Genomic DNA, 15,303 nt, shown 5'->3' with positions numbered 1-15,303 from the left:
TCAGAATTTCAAACCAGAATTTTGAAGTTTCTCTTGGATGATCATGTCGATTTTGTTCTCCATTTCAGGAGTCAAATAGTTCTTCCAATCACCGACTTCTCCTTTACGGAAAAATGTTTTGTTATCTCTACCTTCACATAATTTTCCGGTCTTATTGATCTCCAAACTGCTTAGATTACGTAGAGAGCAAAGATCTATAATCTCATCCACCAATCCGTTCTCTTCTTCTTCCTTAGTAAAGGAGAATCTAAGAACTCAGCAAGTCTCTTGATCTGCTCATGAGGTTCTGCTTTCATCTCCTCAAACCTCATGAAAAGGACATGATTTGGATCTTCCAAGCTTCTTCTCCAGTAGCTTAAGACTTGGTCCCAAAAAGGCCCAAAAAAGTTGACTCCCTTACAAAAAGACTCGAACGTTTCCTCGAAACTGGTTTTTACGTTATCATCATTAGAAAAGAAATGCCAATATTAAACCAATGTGTCTTTCATGTTCCTGCAAATATACACAACTTTACAAGTAGAATCTTTAAGCACTTCTTGCAGCGTATGAGACGGCATGTGTGTCGAGAACAGCCTCGGAGACGATGAGAACTTGGTCAGGTCCGGTTTTTCGCTATAGTAATTGAGATTCATTTTAAGTTAGGGGACAAGAACGTGCGGATTGTTAGAAAGAAGGGGATGATGATGATCATGAGAAGGGTGTTTTGATCTATGCACTAGTGAGAATGTAAGTGCCTTGAGCCAAGTCGTGCCGCATTTAGGGAACGAAGCAACGATGATATTGGTGTCTTGAGGCTTGAAGTTTTTCTGGAAATTGAGGACAGCTTGGAGAAAGTGGTGAGTATACCAACATCCTTGGTACTTACAAACATTTATCCCAGTGGAATCTTTGTCTGAAGGTAGTGAAGAGATGAGAGTCTTTGTTTCTTCGCTTAAGTCATCGTTTCTCAAGTTGACCGCCATTTTTTTATCATCCATTACCAAAAATTGTGGTTTAGGACAGAAGCGGAATGAGATAAGAGGTCTCAACGAGCCTTCAGCATCTGAAACGGGAGCTTTGGTTCTAAAGCGAACAACACTTTGTAAATCATCATTATGATTGTGTTGTTGCAATACGCAACGTTTTCAATCAACACTTGTTTGTTTATTTGTCAATTGTTAACGTTTTCAATCGACACTTGTTTGTTTATTTGTCAATCGTTATGGACTTATGGTTGCTAGGATTTGTTGTCGTAGTTACGATTTAGTTGTAGAAAATTCGTATTTAACTTTGCGTTATTGACTTATAGTATCTTTTCTGCGTTAAGTAAAAGTATATCAAAACATGAATAAAATAATGAGTTTATAGGATTGATTTTCGATAACTTTATGAAAGTAATCAAAGCCGTCTTAGCTCAGTGGTAGAGCGCGTGGCTTTTAACCACGTGGCCGTGGGTTCGATCCCCACAGACGGCGATCATGGTAATTTGTCCAAACAAATTTTTGGTGCTTGCAGCCACCAATTACTTAAGGACGACTACCATTATACAACTATATCATAATTTTGAAAATAAGGAATATCAGGTATAATTACATTGATAATACTAAAAATTAACATCCATCAATATGAAAATAGACCATGCATGAGATTATAAGCCAAGTTTATTCAGATCACAAACAGTTCATAACAAATACACACATAAATATGATAGGAAAAGCTGTTTCCCGTAACTAAAATATAGAATGCATGGAACAACACATATTGTCCGGGCACAGCCAGAGTTAGTTAGGGCAGCTGCGGCAGCGGTGGAAAGTCATTCAACGGCGTCTAGCGGCGGTCTCACGCTGGCAGTTGAAGAAAACAGCCGCGACGGGGAGGCCAAGATCGTTCTCATGAGCAAACTCTCGAGTGTTGAATTGGTCTCTGTAAGATGGCACAGACACCACACTTCCTCTACGGGTCTGCTTGAACAACAAATACACAAAGCGGTGGATCCCTATGTTTGGCCGAGGCATCTCGTACCCGATTATCTCTTTACCTGTTTTGTATTCTCATATTAAAATCTTTGAACAGAAAATATACGTATATGAAATGTGATTTGTTATATCTAAGGATATATGTATAGGACTTACCAAATGATACATCAGTCGTCCCCGGGATATCGGTAACAATCCTGAGATTAGTCATTGCAAGAAAATGTTATGTATTTTTATTATATGTCTCTTAACATTTTTTATTTGCTTCTTTGGTAAATCTCTAACTTAACAAAATTTGAATGGAACAAAATTTACCAGTGCAAGTGCTCTCTCAGATAAGGATCACTAGGTCCAGGAACATCAGGATCAGTCATAACCTGTTTGAAATATTCGATATATGTGAATACACGTGACACATCCAATATACACAGATAAACATTATATAACACGTATGTATATCTGACACAAACTAGTTCGTTCTGCAAATTAATATTATATATATATAACTGCATAGTAGATAATATAAATAATTAAAATCTTATTTTTGTGTGTTTTACAGAAATATTCAAATAAGTCTAACAGTTAGAGAGGAAAAAAGTTTCTATTTATGGCATAAAGACGGGAAGAAAAAGACATTTAACGAAAAATAAAAATCACCTAGCTAAGTTATTTATGCATTTACTATATATATGATTTATATGACGATATAGGTCAATAAAGCAATGCGTACCAAAGTGAAGAATGATCTCATGTCACCCCCATGAACTTCAACCTTAGGTTTGTATGTAACTACAGAAGGGAAAAGTTCATGGCCATTGTAGACTTGCTTGTCAGAATTATAGGTCACCGTCATTTTCACTGCCTGCAAACAATTGTCCACAACGTCTCCGATCACTCTCCCAACCATAAGCGGGTCTGAGGAAATCCTGGCCATCTCGATTGCTTGGTTAAGAATTTAGACGAAGAAATGAAGAATAAGTGAAAGAAATTAAGGAAATAGTGTTTTGAGTTTGATATGAAAATGTGTGTGTTGGAATGGGGAGAGACAAGCTTGGGCTTGCTTTAGTTCTGCTTTGGGGGATATGTTTGTGTTGATTTGATGAAGCATAAAGTGAGAAGAACATGTATATTTATAGGGTTTAAGAGAAGAAATGGCTGTAATGCATTTGATTTGACGTTTAGATCCAAGGAATTTATTTATTTTCTTGTCAATAAGATGCTTCAGAGAGAATAAAAAAAAAGACGTTTCTTTAATCTAGGATCATACCTTACACAAAAAAATGAGAGTAGTTTTTTTTGGAGAGTTGGGTATTTCTGAACACTAATCAACTATCTGTTGTATTGGCCAAAATAAATTATTTTTGTATACATACGACATGATTCGATAAAAAAATATGTCTTTGAACCCTAGTAAGAATTTAGAAGTTAGCTTTTTTGTTAGGACACAATAAAAGATTGCTTTATAAAATAAAACATAATAATGGGCGTGATGGTAATTCAGTAAAATTATCGTCACTGAAGTCGTCATTTCAAATCTGATACTATTATTTTTTTTATAGTTGTTTTATAGGAAAACTCTTTCCTTTATGAAAATAAAAATTTAATTAGTCAGGTGGATAGATTAAAAACTTTATTTTATACATAAATTTATGTTAGAATGAAAGAACCTGGAAGTGTTATTACGGATTTACGGCCATGTTCTTCTCTAGCCATTATTTAAACAGAATGAACGCATTATAAATGGTGGCGTCGGGAATTTAGCTTTTTCTTTTTCTTTTTTCAGCAGAATTTCTACTTCTAGTACGTTAGGAGAAGTAGAGAACTAATATTTTATATTTATTTAAGAAAGCATCGCCATTCGTCGTAGGACTAGGACTCTAGGAGTATCTTTGCTAGAGAAAAAAGATAGGTGTCTTGTTTTCTTATGTCAATAGGTGGCCAAAGGGAAGACAACCTCGTTTTATCGATAGTTGTTTTCTAGTACCAGCTTAGGAATAATGCAAACTAAGATATTTCTTGCTTAAACCAAATCATTCCCGAAAAAATATCAGTTTTTGTAAAACATCAGTTTTCAGCTCTACAATATAGGTCTCTTCGTCTAGAATTCGATATGAATTTTTGTAGGTATCCTTCTTTAGCACTAACAAGGGAATTTGTGCGTTAAAATTATAATAAACCAATTTCGAACCTATGAGTGGATGAGAAGTGGCAGATTTTCCAATATGGTCCTTAAAAGTTAAAAATTCCTCAATTCCTTTTTGGACAGTATATATATAGAACATATAAATATATGCATACAATTTATTCAATTAACTTAGTCACCAGAGAAATGTTGGAAAAAAGAGATAACCTTTTTTTATTCCATGTGTTAGTGTCGACCATGAATCACAGCTTTGGTTGCTTTTATCGCCCCCTTGTTTTTTAATGTTAAAGAAAGAAAGATACAAATTTCAAGTGTCATTATTCTGTTTAAAATTCTAAACGTCGCTTTTGCAATAAGGGTAATATGAAACTTAATTATTTTCTTAAAAAGTAATAATATTGGAGTATGAGGAAAAGAAATATATTCTCTGTTAGGTGTGTGGATGTATTGCAAAGAATATATCCCAAAACAACTAATATTATTCTTGGACTTACCATTTTTGGAAATGTTAATGTTGGCGACCCACAACCCCAATGCGTTTCCAACACATTCAAAAGCTGACAGTTTGACAAATTGTGAAAGGTCACATCAACTTGACAAAGAGATTCATTTCCTCTGCCACTTTTGAATTATTTATATGTAATTTCTTTCCTTTTCCATAAAAAAAAACTATGAGGTAGAAAAACAAGATCTGGGTTTCCTCTTATAGAAACCCTGATTCCAACCTAACTGTCTTCAGATTACACGTTTCAAGTGTACTTTGCATGTGATCGTGATAATATTTTTAATTATTATTTTTTTATACTTTAGCATATGCTCCCACAACAATCTGTGACACTAACATTAATATTAAAAGCACAACATGTCAATCATATATACGGTCTTATTCGCAAGTCCTGTGATAGAACTTTTCTTCTCAGGTAGAGGAAACCAACCTTTCATTTGTTCCTTGAAACTGAAAAGTAAAAAAACAATCGAAATTAAAGCTCGTCAGTTACATCGTTTAATTAGAGCCGTTATTCGTGACTTATATATTAAGACAGCTATAGTTTATTGCAAACTTTGTTGAACTTAGAAATTTCAGTGTATACCAGAAAAATGTTTTGAAACTAAATGCATTTACACATACATATAGACATAACGCATTTAGGCATTTCTGACATGTTTTCGCACCGACTTGATTGGTCTAGAGACCGTCCATAAAAAACAGAGATTATCATTTAGTTTTTCCACGTACAAAAGTATAATTAAATGCAATTTTGGAAATAGTTAATTCATGGAATTCAATGGACTTTGAATACAGCCAATTGACGATAAGATTATGTTTACTTAAATGTTGATTTACTCGGTTGAAAATTAGTGAAAGTTTCTATAGTAGATCACATTTTCTTCTTTTGTTTTAGGGTTATATTAATATCTATGCATAGAAGATGAAGAAATTAAGAATCTATGCATAAATATTAGTTATTTAGGTAAGTATGAAGAAGAAATAATATATAAACCAAAAATATCTTTTAAAAAAAAAATAATTACAAAAATGCCATTAAATAAAAATAATTGTAATATATTGATGATAAGTATATAACTATTTGTTTAACGTGCTAAAAACTATGATATCGCGATAAGTTTACAAATTCTTTGTTAAAAAATATTTATCGATTTAAAATTATAAATCTGTATTTTTTATTTATGTATATTCAGCACAAGAAAAAGGGATTAGACTCTTTTTGTTATATTATTACGTTAGATACTTTGCTAAATGAAACATTAGTACATTACAATTATTTTTACCGTACTTTTATGTCATGATGAATGAAAGATTAAAATATATTGACAAGTTTATATGATATATTGTATAATTTCGTATGTTAAAAATAAATTTAACACATTACTAATTGTATATTTTCTTAACAGATATCATATGTTTTAACATAATTTTTTTTTTACTTACATGCATATAAATATTATTATCACGTTAGTCTAATAGATAATCATCTAATCATAATATATTATTCGTGAAGAAATTGATGATAAAAATATTGATAACTATTTTATTACATTGCTAAACAATTTGATATATGCAATAAGGACATTTTTGTCTAACTTACATAAATTATAGAGAGAGAACTAATTATATAGAAAACATTAGTATATTCTTAATTTTTGATTCTTCTGGGTATAGATAGTGATATTATCCTTTGTTTTAATGATTTTCTTTCATAAAATATTGATTTTATAACTTAGTTTTTATTTATGAGATACACAAAGAAATATAATCTTTTGTCGTAAAAATTGGATCATATATAGTATATCTTCACGCATTACATATGTATGATCAAACTTAATATGAAATTCTTCTAACGGGTTTCATAAATTGAGAACAATAGAATTATTTTTCACTACATGGTTCTTTTGGTTTAAATACATGTTTCTTCTTCGAAGATGTACTATTTCTCGCTTTGATCTCATTCTTAACCATCAACATATTTGTTCTCTTTTTATTTTCTTTTTTATCTATAATGAAAATATGTACTAACTCATAATGAGGTATAACTCATTTCTTAATTTTTACATATGTTAGGAAAAAAGGAAAATACCAATTACTAATTTACTTCAAGCCTTTGAAATCTGAAATAAATAAAATATCAAAGAAATATGTCTTATCATTTGAGGAATTGTTTTTTATATCAATGATTGCTAACAGGCAATATCTTCAACGATCTTGGGTTGCAACCCTCCGACGTATGCTATGCCCCAATCAAATCAGATTTTAAGACCACTTTGTTATGTAACTTTTCAAAGTCTCTTGGGTCTACTCTCATAAGGTACCCGTCTGTTAAATCTTAGTAACGGCCTCATCAAGTCCTTACAATTCTTTGGTCCAAACTGAGCCCACATCTATTTTTCGAACATGGCCCACGTGAAACAACGTCACCTTTAACGACGACGTACGTCTTGCTAAATGGATTGTCACCATTCAATAGCATCTTCCTTCAAGTGGTATGTATTAGGGACAATGTCCCACATCGGAAGTTGAGTAGGATCTTAAGTGATATATATAAGATATGGGCCTCTCCACCTATTGCCAATTGGTTTTAGGTTGGAAGCCCACAGTCTAATATGGTATCAGAGCCCGATTCGCACATACTCAACCCGATCCACATCGGTCCGGCCCAATACTTGGCCCGCCAATCCATGCCCAAACATATCGAGATCAATGGCTAGAAGAGCCATCATCTCGAGGGGGCGTATTAGGGACAATGTCCCACATCGGAAGTTGAGTACGATCTTAAGTGATATATATAAGATATAGGCCTCTCCACCTATTGCCAATTGGTTTTAGGTTGGAAGCCCACAGTCTAATAGTATGCGATCTGTATCCGGTGATCCTCAGGCGACTCTTGGAGTCTTGGTAAGAGAAAAATTGTAGGACTTTACTTAACCAAGCCGCTGGATCTCCGCTGGAGAACCGAGGAAACTCCAACTTAGCCAACTTGGATTGAAACATTAGAGCATCATTATTGGTTGTTTCTTAGATTAGTTCTTAGGTTTTTTCTTGTTATTGATTACTAAGAACATCTCATTTCAACTCTTATATAAGAGACATTTTGTCATTTTGTCTCTTATATAAGAGTTAAAATGAGATGTTCTTATCATAAGAACTAATCTAGGAGACAACTAATAATGATGCTCTTAGTTGTTTAACCAAGTGGTAGCTTGTGGTCTAGTGACTATTAGATAAAATGACAGCTTGAACTGCGACTGGGATTGTGATTGTCGAATAGAAATTTCTTCTTTGAGCACAAATAGACAAAATGTTGGGTTGCAGTTTCAGCAAAGCCCTCTGGAGTTCGGTTCAGTCCAGGCTTAGGTTGCACTCACTTATTTTTCTGAAATTGGGCTGAACTTCTTTCATGGATTCGTCGTTCTAGCACTTCTGCTCCCTCCACACTGAGGAAGCTTGTTGTTCATTCCGTCGTCTACGTAACTTGGAAGCAGAGAAATAACATGCTACATAACTCGCATCAGATGGATCATGCTTCAGTCTTCAAGATCATCGATAGGAAAATCATTAACTCCATCAACGCAAGAAGACACAAAAAGAAGTTCCGTAATCTTATGAGTTTTTGGCTCATATAGTGTTTCTTTCTGAAGTTTGTTTACTTCCTTGTTTTTTATCATAATTTTTGCCAAGGAACTAATTATTTAGGAGTTCTCAGTGTAATTCCTAACTCTTTCATTTTATATGATATTTACCGATTTAGCAAAAAATAGACAAAATGTTTGTATGGCTGAAATGAGGCACAATCTTGGTTGATTTATTCATTGTCTATTTCCCAATGAACTGTATAGTCCCAAAAGTAACTTAACCAAGGTTTAATTTATATCACCTTTAGTTAGTTTTCCATTTTCAATCTACTTGTTTAGCAAGCTAACCTATTCACAAATAAAAAAAGAAGCGTGATTTTTGTTAGTAGAACATCAAAACCCAACGAGAAACGCTTTACTGATATCAACTTATAGATGCATTGTCAACTGATCAAAGATCCCTCGATCTGAATGATGAAAAAGAGCGATCATATGAGAAAAAAAGTCAAGGATACTTGTTGTGAGACTTATAAAGAAAATATTTCGTAGTTAGAGTTTATAAAACAGGAGCATTTGCTTGTTGATAAAAGCAACGACAAATTTTTACTGCCAATTTAATTACAATTTCATTTTCATTATCTAACGTTAATATGTTTTAATGTACATAGTTAAATATTATGTTATACACTTATACTAATAAAATAAATACATGAATCAAACTCTCTTTTATCTCTCCTCGAGATTTTGCGATTGAGGAAGTCCAATAGGCACGGAAATTTTCTCATTATCTTCTCGTCTTCCATCATCAAAATTCAGAGAGTAGCTCAAATAATCATATCGGAACATGCTTTTGTCATATGTCGAACGTTGTCTTCTTACATTTTTCAGCTTTCCACACAAATTTCCCATTATATTTTTCTTGGAGATCTTGCTTAGCCTTTCAACAAATGTTGCAGTTCGTTAGAACAATGGATTTTTTCTTGACGTAATGTGCTGAAATTACGTTAGAGCCTACACGATAGAAAAAAATGTTAGAATTGTTAAATGATGTGTTTGAGATCTCGGCTTTTATGACCAATTAACTCTAAGAATGATACAACTACTTGTAGTTTGGAGAGAAGCATCAACGAGCAAACCTTAAATATTCTGAGAAGTTAAACAATGGTCGGTTTATTTTTTATCTATATTGTGATAACTTTAAATAATGGGAGATAACGATCTAGTTATGGATTTTGCATGAGCTCATTAATAAAAATTGCATGCATTGGATCATGACACAATTACACAGTGTAATGATAACTAATTATGATCTTATATGTAATGAGTTTGTAAAACAAAATAGTAATTTATAAGACCAAAAATAAAGTTACAAGTTTAATCCAAAAAACTTCTGTACACAAACAAAAGTAAAACAAAGTTAAATCTTAAATAATTTATATTATTAGAAAAATATCTAATTAATATCAAATTTACCACACACAAAAAAAACTATGTAAGATTATTTCTTAATAAATTTGTAATATAACAAAAATAACAAAAACAATTTTGAAAATGAGAAAGTATTTATAATAAAACTAAGAAGTTTGGAATAATGACAACAAAGCTTGAGCGTAAATGGAAATCTTATGTAAATATAACATTCAAGAGTGATATACTATGTGATAAGAATTTATAAGATTTTGACATGTATTAACTAATTTATTATATTTTGACATATGTCTACATAATAAAATTTGAAAAGATAGAAAAAACTATTCAATGTAAATAAATGTAAGATATCTTTGAAAAGAAAAGATAAACTAAATTTTATAGTAGTACTTTGGGCCTTTGGGGAATTTAAATGGAAAGCAAGATCTACGGTGTGATACTTTTTATTGTAAATATTATAGATATGGCAAATGATAAAGTTAGAATCGAGATTTTGGAATCAAGGCTTGGAGATTTAAAGAGCTAGCCGCAGTTGGGTTATTACTTACATAGTGAAATGGTTTCCTAAACGAAGATGGCTACAAATCTTTACATATCTCAATAATAAATATAGAATATCTTCACATTGATTGGTGCATCTTCTTGATCATTCTATTATTTCTATATCACATTCGTCTGTCTCCACATCATCACTTCTCGTTTCGTCTTATTGTTGTTATCTTTCGTGAATAGAGAAGAAACTCAAGAATCAAGATGAGGTACTTGAAAAATTCTTCCTTTACTCTTCTACCAATTTTCATATAGATCTCTCTATTGATATAGTCTTATTGCTCAATGTATCTAACAATTGAGAAATGGGTTTGTTCGTTTTATAGTAAGCTTAATAGTGATACTCTTAGAGAAGCCATTGCAAATATCACTCGCCCATCGGAGGAGAGGAAACTCAAAATGAGGTACTTGAAAGGTCTTTCATTAAGATATCTCTTATTGCTATTGTTCTAGTTTTTGATTCCTATGCTAAGATTGTCGTACATAGATGTATCATATATTGTCCAATGGATTATTGCTAGATCTAATTTACTTAGTGAAATGGGTTTGTTGGTTATATAGACAACTTGAGAGTGAGTCTCTTAGAGAAGCCATTGCAACTATTGAGGGAAAATCTGAGGAGAAGAAACGTAACGTTGGGAAGACAGTGAAGCTTCAAAGTGAGGCTCTTAGAGAAGCCATTGCAAGTATCAATGAAAAATCTAAAGAGAAGAAGCCAGAATAATTTGTGTGTCCATTACGTTGGAATGATTCTTAAATGTTGTTTCTTTGGTTTATACGTACGGGAGCTTGAAACTAATGGGTCTTTTTCATCTCTTTAATTAGTCCTATATTATTGAATAACTTTATCATATACTTCTCTGCAATCACAGTTTTCAAAGCGCTTATGTGGTGATTTTTCTATCCAACTAGGGTATTGTCTTTCGAAAGTTATATAGAATTGATCAAATCAAATCTCATCTATGTAAATACGTCAAGTCAAGAGTTTCAATATGAGCTAAGTTCATGTCTTTGTTGGATTAAAACTAATGCGAAATGGCCTATAATTTGGATTTTAACAAACACAACTGTGTTTACTTTGCTTAAGATTAGTCCAATCCGAACACACACTAATTCCCAAAAAAAAAAAAAAAAAAAAAAAAAAAAAAAAAACTCTTAACATACTTAAATAAACCTTTTCAAAATACCACAATGTAGAAGATGGGCTTTTTTAGTAATGATCACAAGCGGCCCACTAATATAACAAAAGCCCATGAAACGAAATCAATTCCCCTAGGGTTTTAGTCTCTTCCTTCCATTTTTCTTCTTCCTTGATATAAAATCTTCAGCCGCCTCTGAAACATAACTAGGGCTTCCGCTTTCTTCACCATTCAGGTTTGTCTCTCTCCACAAACATCGTCACTTCTCATTTCGTCTTCTTCGTTCATCGTAATTCCATGAAGTTTTTCGATTTCTCCTGCTTAATCTGAATTCTATGTCACAATCGAAAATGAGGTTTTTTTTTTTCTTTTTCTAATCGATCTCTTATTGTTTTCAGGATCAGAGATTCGTGACCTGAGAAGACACTCAATATGAGGTACTGTGAAAAAAATCATTCCTTTACGCTTCTTTCAATCTCCATATTGATCTATGTTCACTTGCTTTAGAATTAGTGTTGCCTTTAGATTGATAGCTTGGAGAGTAATTGCTCAACAGAATCATATCATTTCAAATGAATGGTAAAGTAGATTGCTTTACCTGATTTGGTGAAATGGGTTTGTTTTTGTTATATAGTAAGCTTCAGAGTGAGGCTGTTAGAGAAGCCATAACGACTATCAAGGGAAAATCTGAGGAGAAGAAGCGTAACTTTGTTGAGACAGTGGAGCTTCAGATTGGTCTGAAGAACTATGACCCACAAAAGGATAAGCGTTTCAGTGGATCTGTGAAGCTCCCACATATTCCTCGCCCAAAAATGAAGATCTGTATGCTTGGAGATGCTCAGCATGTTGAGGAGGTGATTGAAATCTCTATACTTTTTGTGTATCTTGTTTGGTTTGAATTGGTGATTGACACAAAGTGTTTGATGTTTGTTTTGATAGGCAGAGAAAATGGGACTTAGTAACATGGATGTTGAGGCTTTGAAAAAGCTTAACAAGAACAAGAAGCTTGTTAAGAAGCTTGCTAAGTCTTACCATGCTTTCTTGGCTTCTGAGTCTGTCATTAAGCAGATTCCTCGTCTTCTTGGTCCTGGTCTTAACAAGGCAGGCGAGTTTCTTCAATAACTTTGATACTTGGTATATTATATGGTCATCATTTAGTTTCGTTTTCAAGCTCTATGTCTGAGGTTTCTACTTGTTTGATTGATGAACAGGAAAGTTCCCAACACTTGTGAGTCACCAAGAGTCATTGGAAGCAAAGGTGAATGAGACCAAAGCAACAGTGAAGTTCCAGTTGAAGAAAGTTCTGTGTATGGGTGTTGCTGTTGGTAACCTTTCCATGGAAGAGAAGCAGCTCTTCCAGAATGTGCAGATGAGTGTTAACTTCCTCGTCTCGCTCTTGAAGAAGAATTGGCAAAACGTATGATTCTGTTTTGTTCCTATGATTGTGTCTAATTTCTTTCTAAATCTCTCTCTAGTGTACTAATTTTGATTTGGATCTTGATGCAGGTAAGGTGTTTGTACTTGAAGAGCACCATGGGACCACCACAAAGAATCTTTTGAGCTCTCTCTTCTTATCCTTCTTCCATCTCAGAATTTTGCATTCTGTTTTTGTTTCAGAGATCTGTGCTTGTTGGGATATGGTTTGGATTTATATTAGCAGTTGTTTTTTGTTGACAATATATTATGCAATATTCGTTTTAATTATCATATTTTTTCTTTATCTCCTAAAATATGATTTTGATTTCATCAGTTTGAAATTTTGTCTTTCAAACCTTAAAATTTTCTGACAATCTCTTCTTTTACAAATTCTATTGACTCAAGAAAAATACAAAAATTGAAGCTTTCATAATGTTAAAGGCTTAAGATAACGTTTTATGCATCCTTAAAAGCTACAAGCATTACATTGGTGGATATAAACCAACTAAACTCGGAACATAACTAAAGAAAAACGGCAGACGCCAAAGATTAGATCGGTCTTTCTCATAACTTAACTTTTTGAATCCATTCTTTCCAACAATGTATATCATGTTCTCCTTCCATCTGTCATCACAATCCACAACAATCACTTTCTTGTCTTCTTCAATGAAGATTCTCAGAATACTCATAACAGGAAGATCACGCAGAGAATCAAATTCCAATGTAAAGGATTTGCTCCACGACAACACAGTTTCAGTATCAATCTTATTACACATCCATATCCCAACCTGTCCCATATCAAACCTCGAACGTAACAACAGAAGTTGCTCTTCTCTAACAACTGATAGAGCTAAAGTAACGAAACCATCCTGATACAGAAACGGAAGAGGCACACTTCTAAATGTCTCTGTTGTGAAATCAAAACTCAATATATTGAATTTCGTATACGAAAGCCAGTAGGTATTTCCCTTGAAAGACACGCCTCCATAATAGTGTTTTTCCACGTTGGGATGGACTTTAGAAAGAACCCTCCATGAATTAGACTTTAGCTCAAAGATTTCAACGAGTTTGCAACCATACGTAATCCTCAAGATTTTGTAGCTGTCGTACGATTTCTTGGTGCTGTTGTTTCCGTAACCTAGAGCGATATCATGATTATAATTGTAATCAGTTCTTGGTTCGATCCACCTGGTCTGACCAGTACACGGATTCACAACCACGAGTTTAGTCTTGTTACCCTCTTCCGTGGAACATAACAATAAGCCGTTGCAATGAAAAACTTGCGCTATTTCAATGTTGTTGGGAATTTCTTTGAGATTGGTACTCATCGAGTAAACCCCAAAATTACTCAACATGAGAACCAAATCTTGCTTTGCTGCTTTATGAAATTGCTTTGTGATGAATTCCGGATCTTTGAATAAAGCATTCCATCGTTTGCATGTAAATCGTAGTCGACCTAGAGATGTTGCGGGAAGTCGAGAGAGTATTTCATCTACCAAATCCCATGGAAGATCCAATCTCACCATTGTTTTTACTTGATCTAAAAGAAATCAGATATTAGGGTTATAAAAGCTTTCACGTTTTCACTTTCTTATATAAGGACAAAGAGGTTAATTAAAAAGAAAGATTAATTAACATTAAGTTTTATTTATGTTTTCCCATTTAAAAGTATTTCCTTTTCCTATTAGGTTTTCTAGTTTTTATTTAGTCCCTAATAATAATTTGTGTCCAAAATTATCGACTTAACTGAAATATCAACCGAATAGTAAATAATGGAATAGTCAAATAATCAATTAGCTGAAAGAATTAAACTTGATAAAAAAATTAGCAGGGTCATCATACAAAGCTAACTTTCAAGATTAATAACTTTTTACTATTTTTTTTGTTATATTTTTAACACTCGTAATATAGCAAACTTACTTGTCAAAAAACATGCAAAAGTAAATATTTGATGGATACTTTGAATGAAAAACATAGCGGGTCAGTTTTTAAAATGTGTAAACATGAAAAATTGTATAACACATTCATCACTGGTTTTAGATGAATAATCAGGTAGCAAAACGTTTTCATTTCGTGGTTAAGATGATTTATGAGACCTCCGAATTCAACAATTACTCGGTGGTTTAGTTTCTAAAGATTAGGAGAAGAAACGACGTGCTAATTGCTAAAGATAGTTCAAGTTTCGTCACTTTCTGTCGACATAATATTATAAAGAGAAACACAAATAATGATTAGAGAAAAATAAAATAAAATTTACACGTTCCTAGGGTAGGTCCTAAAGAGCCGCATACGTCCAATGGCGTGGGTCAAGAGGCGCCCGTTGCATCCTTGTGTATCGCCAACTTCCCACTTTGACCTTTGGTCTAAGTCATCCATCAACAAAAAGCCATTACGCAACTTTTATATTACTTTTTGTTTTCACAATTTATGATATAGATTCCGGATTTGTAATTTATATTAGTGTTGATCTAAAATCCAATATGTTTAGAATATATGTGTGAGTTCTTCACAAAATTGTATTTTTTATTTGTTAAATGTTTATTTAACAAAATTAAACATAATTAATTCAATAGATTAAAGAGGT

General features: G+C 33.0%; 6 protein-coding genes and 1 non-coding gene across 8 annotated transcripts; 3 read left to right on the top strand and 4 right to left on the bottom strand.

The window, feature by feature from the left end:
* On the bottom strand, positions 1-977 carry AT2G27570 (P-loop containing nucleoside triphosphate hydrolases superfamily protein; the record flags this gene model as incomplete). The annotated part of the gene is made up of 4 exons (NM_128316.1): positions 1-166; positions 211-419; positions 474-590; positions 648-977. The coding sequence occupies 4 exons, from the start codon at positions 975-977 to the stop codon at positions 1-3; spliced, it is 822 nt and encodes a 273-aa protein (NP_180325.1).
* Positions 978-1,382: 405 nt separating this feature from the next.
* On the top strand, positions 1,383-1,454 carry AT2G27560. The gene has a single exon. It is a non-coding gene; the product is annotated as a tRNA-Lys (tRNA).
* A 105-nt stretch (positions 1,455-1,559) lies between these two features.
* ATC (centroradiali) lies at positions 1,560-3,119 on the bottom strand. Its single transcript, NM_128315.4, has 4 exons — positions 2,686-3,119; positions 2,271-2,332; positions 2,112-2,152; positions 1,560-2,017 (listed from the first exon to the last, which is right to left on the bottom strand). The coding sequence occupies exons 1-4, from the start codon at positions 2,887-2,889 to the stop codon at positions 1,797-1,799; spliced, it is 528 nt and encodes a 175-aa protein (NP_180324.1). The 5' UTR covers positions 2,890-3,119; the 3' UTR covers positions 1,560-1,796.
* A 4,086-nt stretch (positions 3,120-7,205) lies between these two features.
* Positions 7,206-7,355, bottom strand: AT2G27540 (F-box associated ubiquitination effector family protein). The gene has a single exon (NM_128314.1). It carries the CDS (start codon positions 7,330-7,332, stop codon positions 7,225-7,227), a length of 108 nt encoding a protein of 35 aa, NP_180323.1. The 5' UTR covers positions 7,333-7,355; the 3' UTR covers positions 7,206-7,224.
* Positions 7,356-10,161: 2,806 nt separating this feature from the next.
* Positions 10,162-11,025, top strand: AT2G27535 (ribosomal protein L10A family protein). The gene is made up of 3 exons (NM_179774.2): positions 10,162-10,373; positions 10,491-10,568; positions 10,726-11,025. Exons 1-3 carry the CDS (start codon positions 10,369-10,371, stop codon positions 10,886-10,888), a joined length of 246 nt encoding a protein of 81 aa, NP_850105.1. The 5' UTR covers positions 10,162-10,368; the 3' UTR covers positions 10,889-11,025.
* A 345-nt stretch (positions 11,026-11,370) lies between these two features.
* PGY1 (Ribosomal protein L1p/L10e family) lies at positions 11,371-13,089 on the top strand. 2 transcript variants are annotated; one of them, NM_128313.7, is made up of 6 exons: positions 11,371-11,538; positions 11,702-11,740; positions 11,938-12,157; positions 12,243-12,408; positions 12,515-12,720; positions 12,810-13,089. In NM_128313.7, the coding sequence occupies exons 2-6, from the start codon at positions 11,736-11,738 to the stop codon at positions 12,861-12,863; spliced, it is 651 nt and encodes a 216-aa protein (NP_565654.1). In that variant the 5' UTR covers positions 11,371-11,538; positions 11,702-11,735; the 3' UTR covers positions 12,864-13,089. The 2 variants fall into 2 exon arrangements, with proteins under 2 accessions (NP_565654.1, NP_850104.1); NM_179773.6 differs by having other exon boundaries at positions 11,521-11,592.
* Positions 13,090-13,162: 73 nt separating this feature from the next.
* On the bottom strand, positions 13,163-14,245 carry AT2G27520 (F-box and associated interaction domains-containing protein; the record flags this gene model as incomplete). Its single annotated transcript, NM_128312.2, has 1 exon — positions 13,163-14,245. The coding sequence occupies one exon, from the start codon at positions 14,243-14,245 to the stop codon at positions 13,202-13,204; it is 1,044 nt and encodes a 347-aa protein (NP_565653.1). The 3' UTR covers positions 13,163-13,201.
* Between the last annotated feature and the right edge of the window lie 1,058 nt (positions 14,246-15,303).

The sequence above is a fragment of the Arabidopsis thaliana genome, chromosome 2 (assembly GCF_000001735.4).
Source record: "Arabidopsis thaliana chromosome 2, partial sequence".
Taxonomy (NCBI): Eukaryota; Viridiplantae; Streptophyta; class Magnoliopsida; order Brassicales; family Brassicaceae; genus Arabidopsis; species Arabidopsis thaliana.
This window is presented reverse-complemented; position numbering and strand designations above follow the sequence as displayed.

Coding starts and splice junctions, on each gene's coding strand:
- PGY1 (NM_128313.7), top strand. Junction 12,158..12,242: donor ATGCTCAGCATGTTGAGGAG/GTGATTGAAATC, acceptor TTGTTTTGATAG/GCAGAGAAAATGGGACTTAG. Junction 12,721..12,809: donor TGAAGAAGAATTGGCAAAAC/GTATGATTCTGT, acceptor ATCTTGATGCAG/GTAAGGTGTTTGTACTTGAA.
- AT2G27540 (NM_128314.1), bottom strand. CDS start 7,332: ATGGCTCTTCTAGCCATTGATCTCGATATGTTTGGGCATGGATTGGCG.
- AT2G27535 (NM_179774.2), top strand. Junction 10,569..10,725: donor GAGAGGAAACTCAAAATGAG/GTACTTGAAAGG, acceptor TTGGTTATATAG/ACAACTTGAGAGTGAGTCTC.
- ATC (NM_128315.4), bottom strand. CDS start 2,889: ATGGCCAGGATTTCCTCAGACCCGCTTATGGTTGGGAGAGTGATCGGA. Junction 2,333..2,685: donor TGAGATCATTCTTCACTTTG/GTACGCATTGCT, acceptor TATTTCAAACAG/GTTATGACTGATCCTGATGT. Junction 2,018..2,111: donor GACGACTGATGTATCATTTG/GTAAGTCCTATA, acceptor AATACAAAACAG/GTAAAGAGATAATCGGGTAC.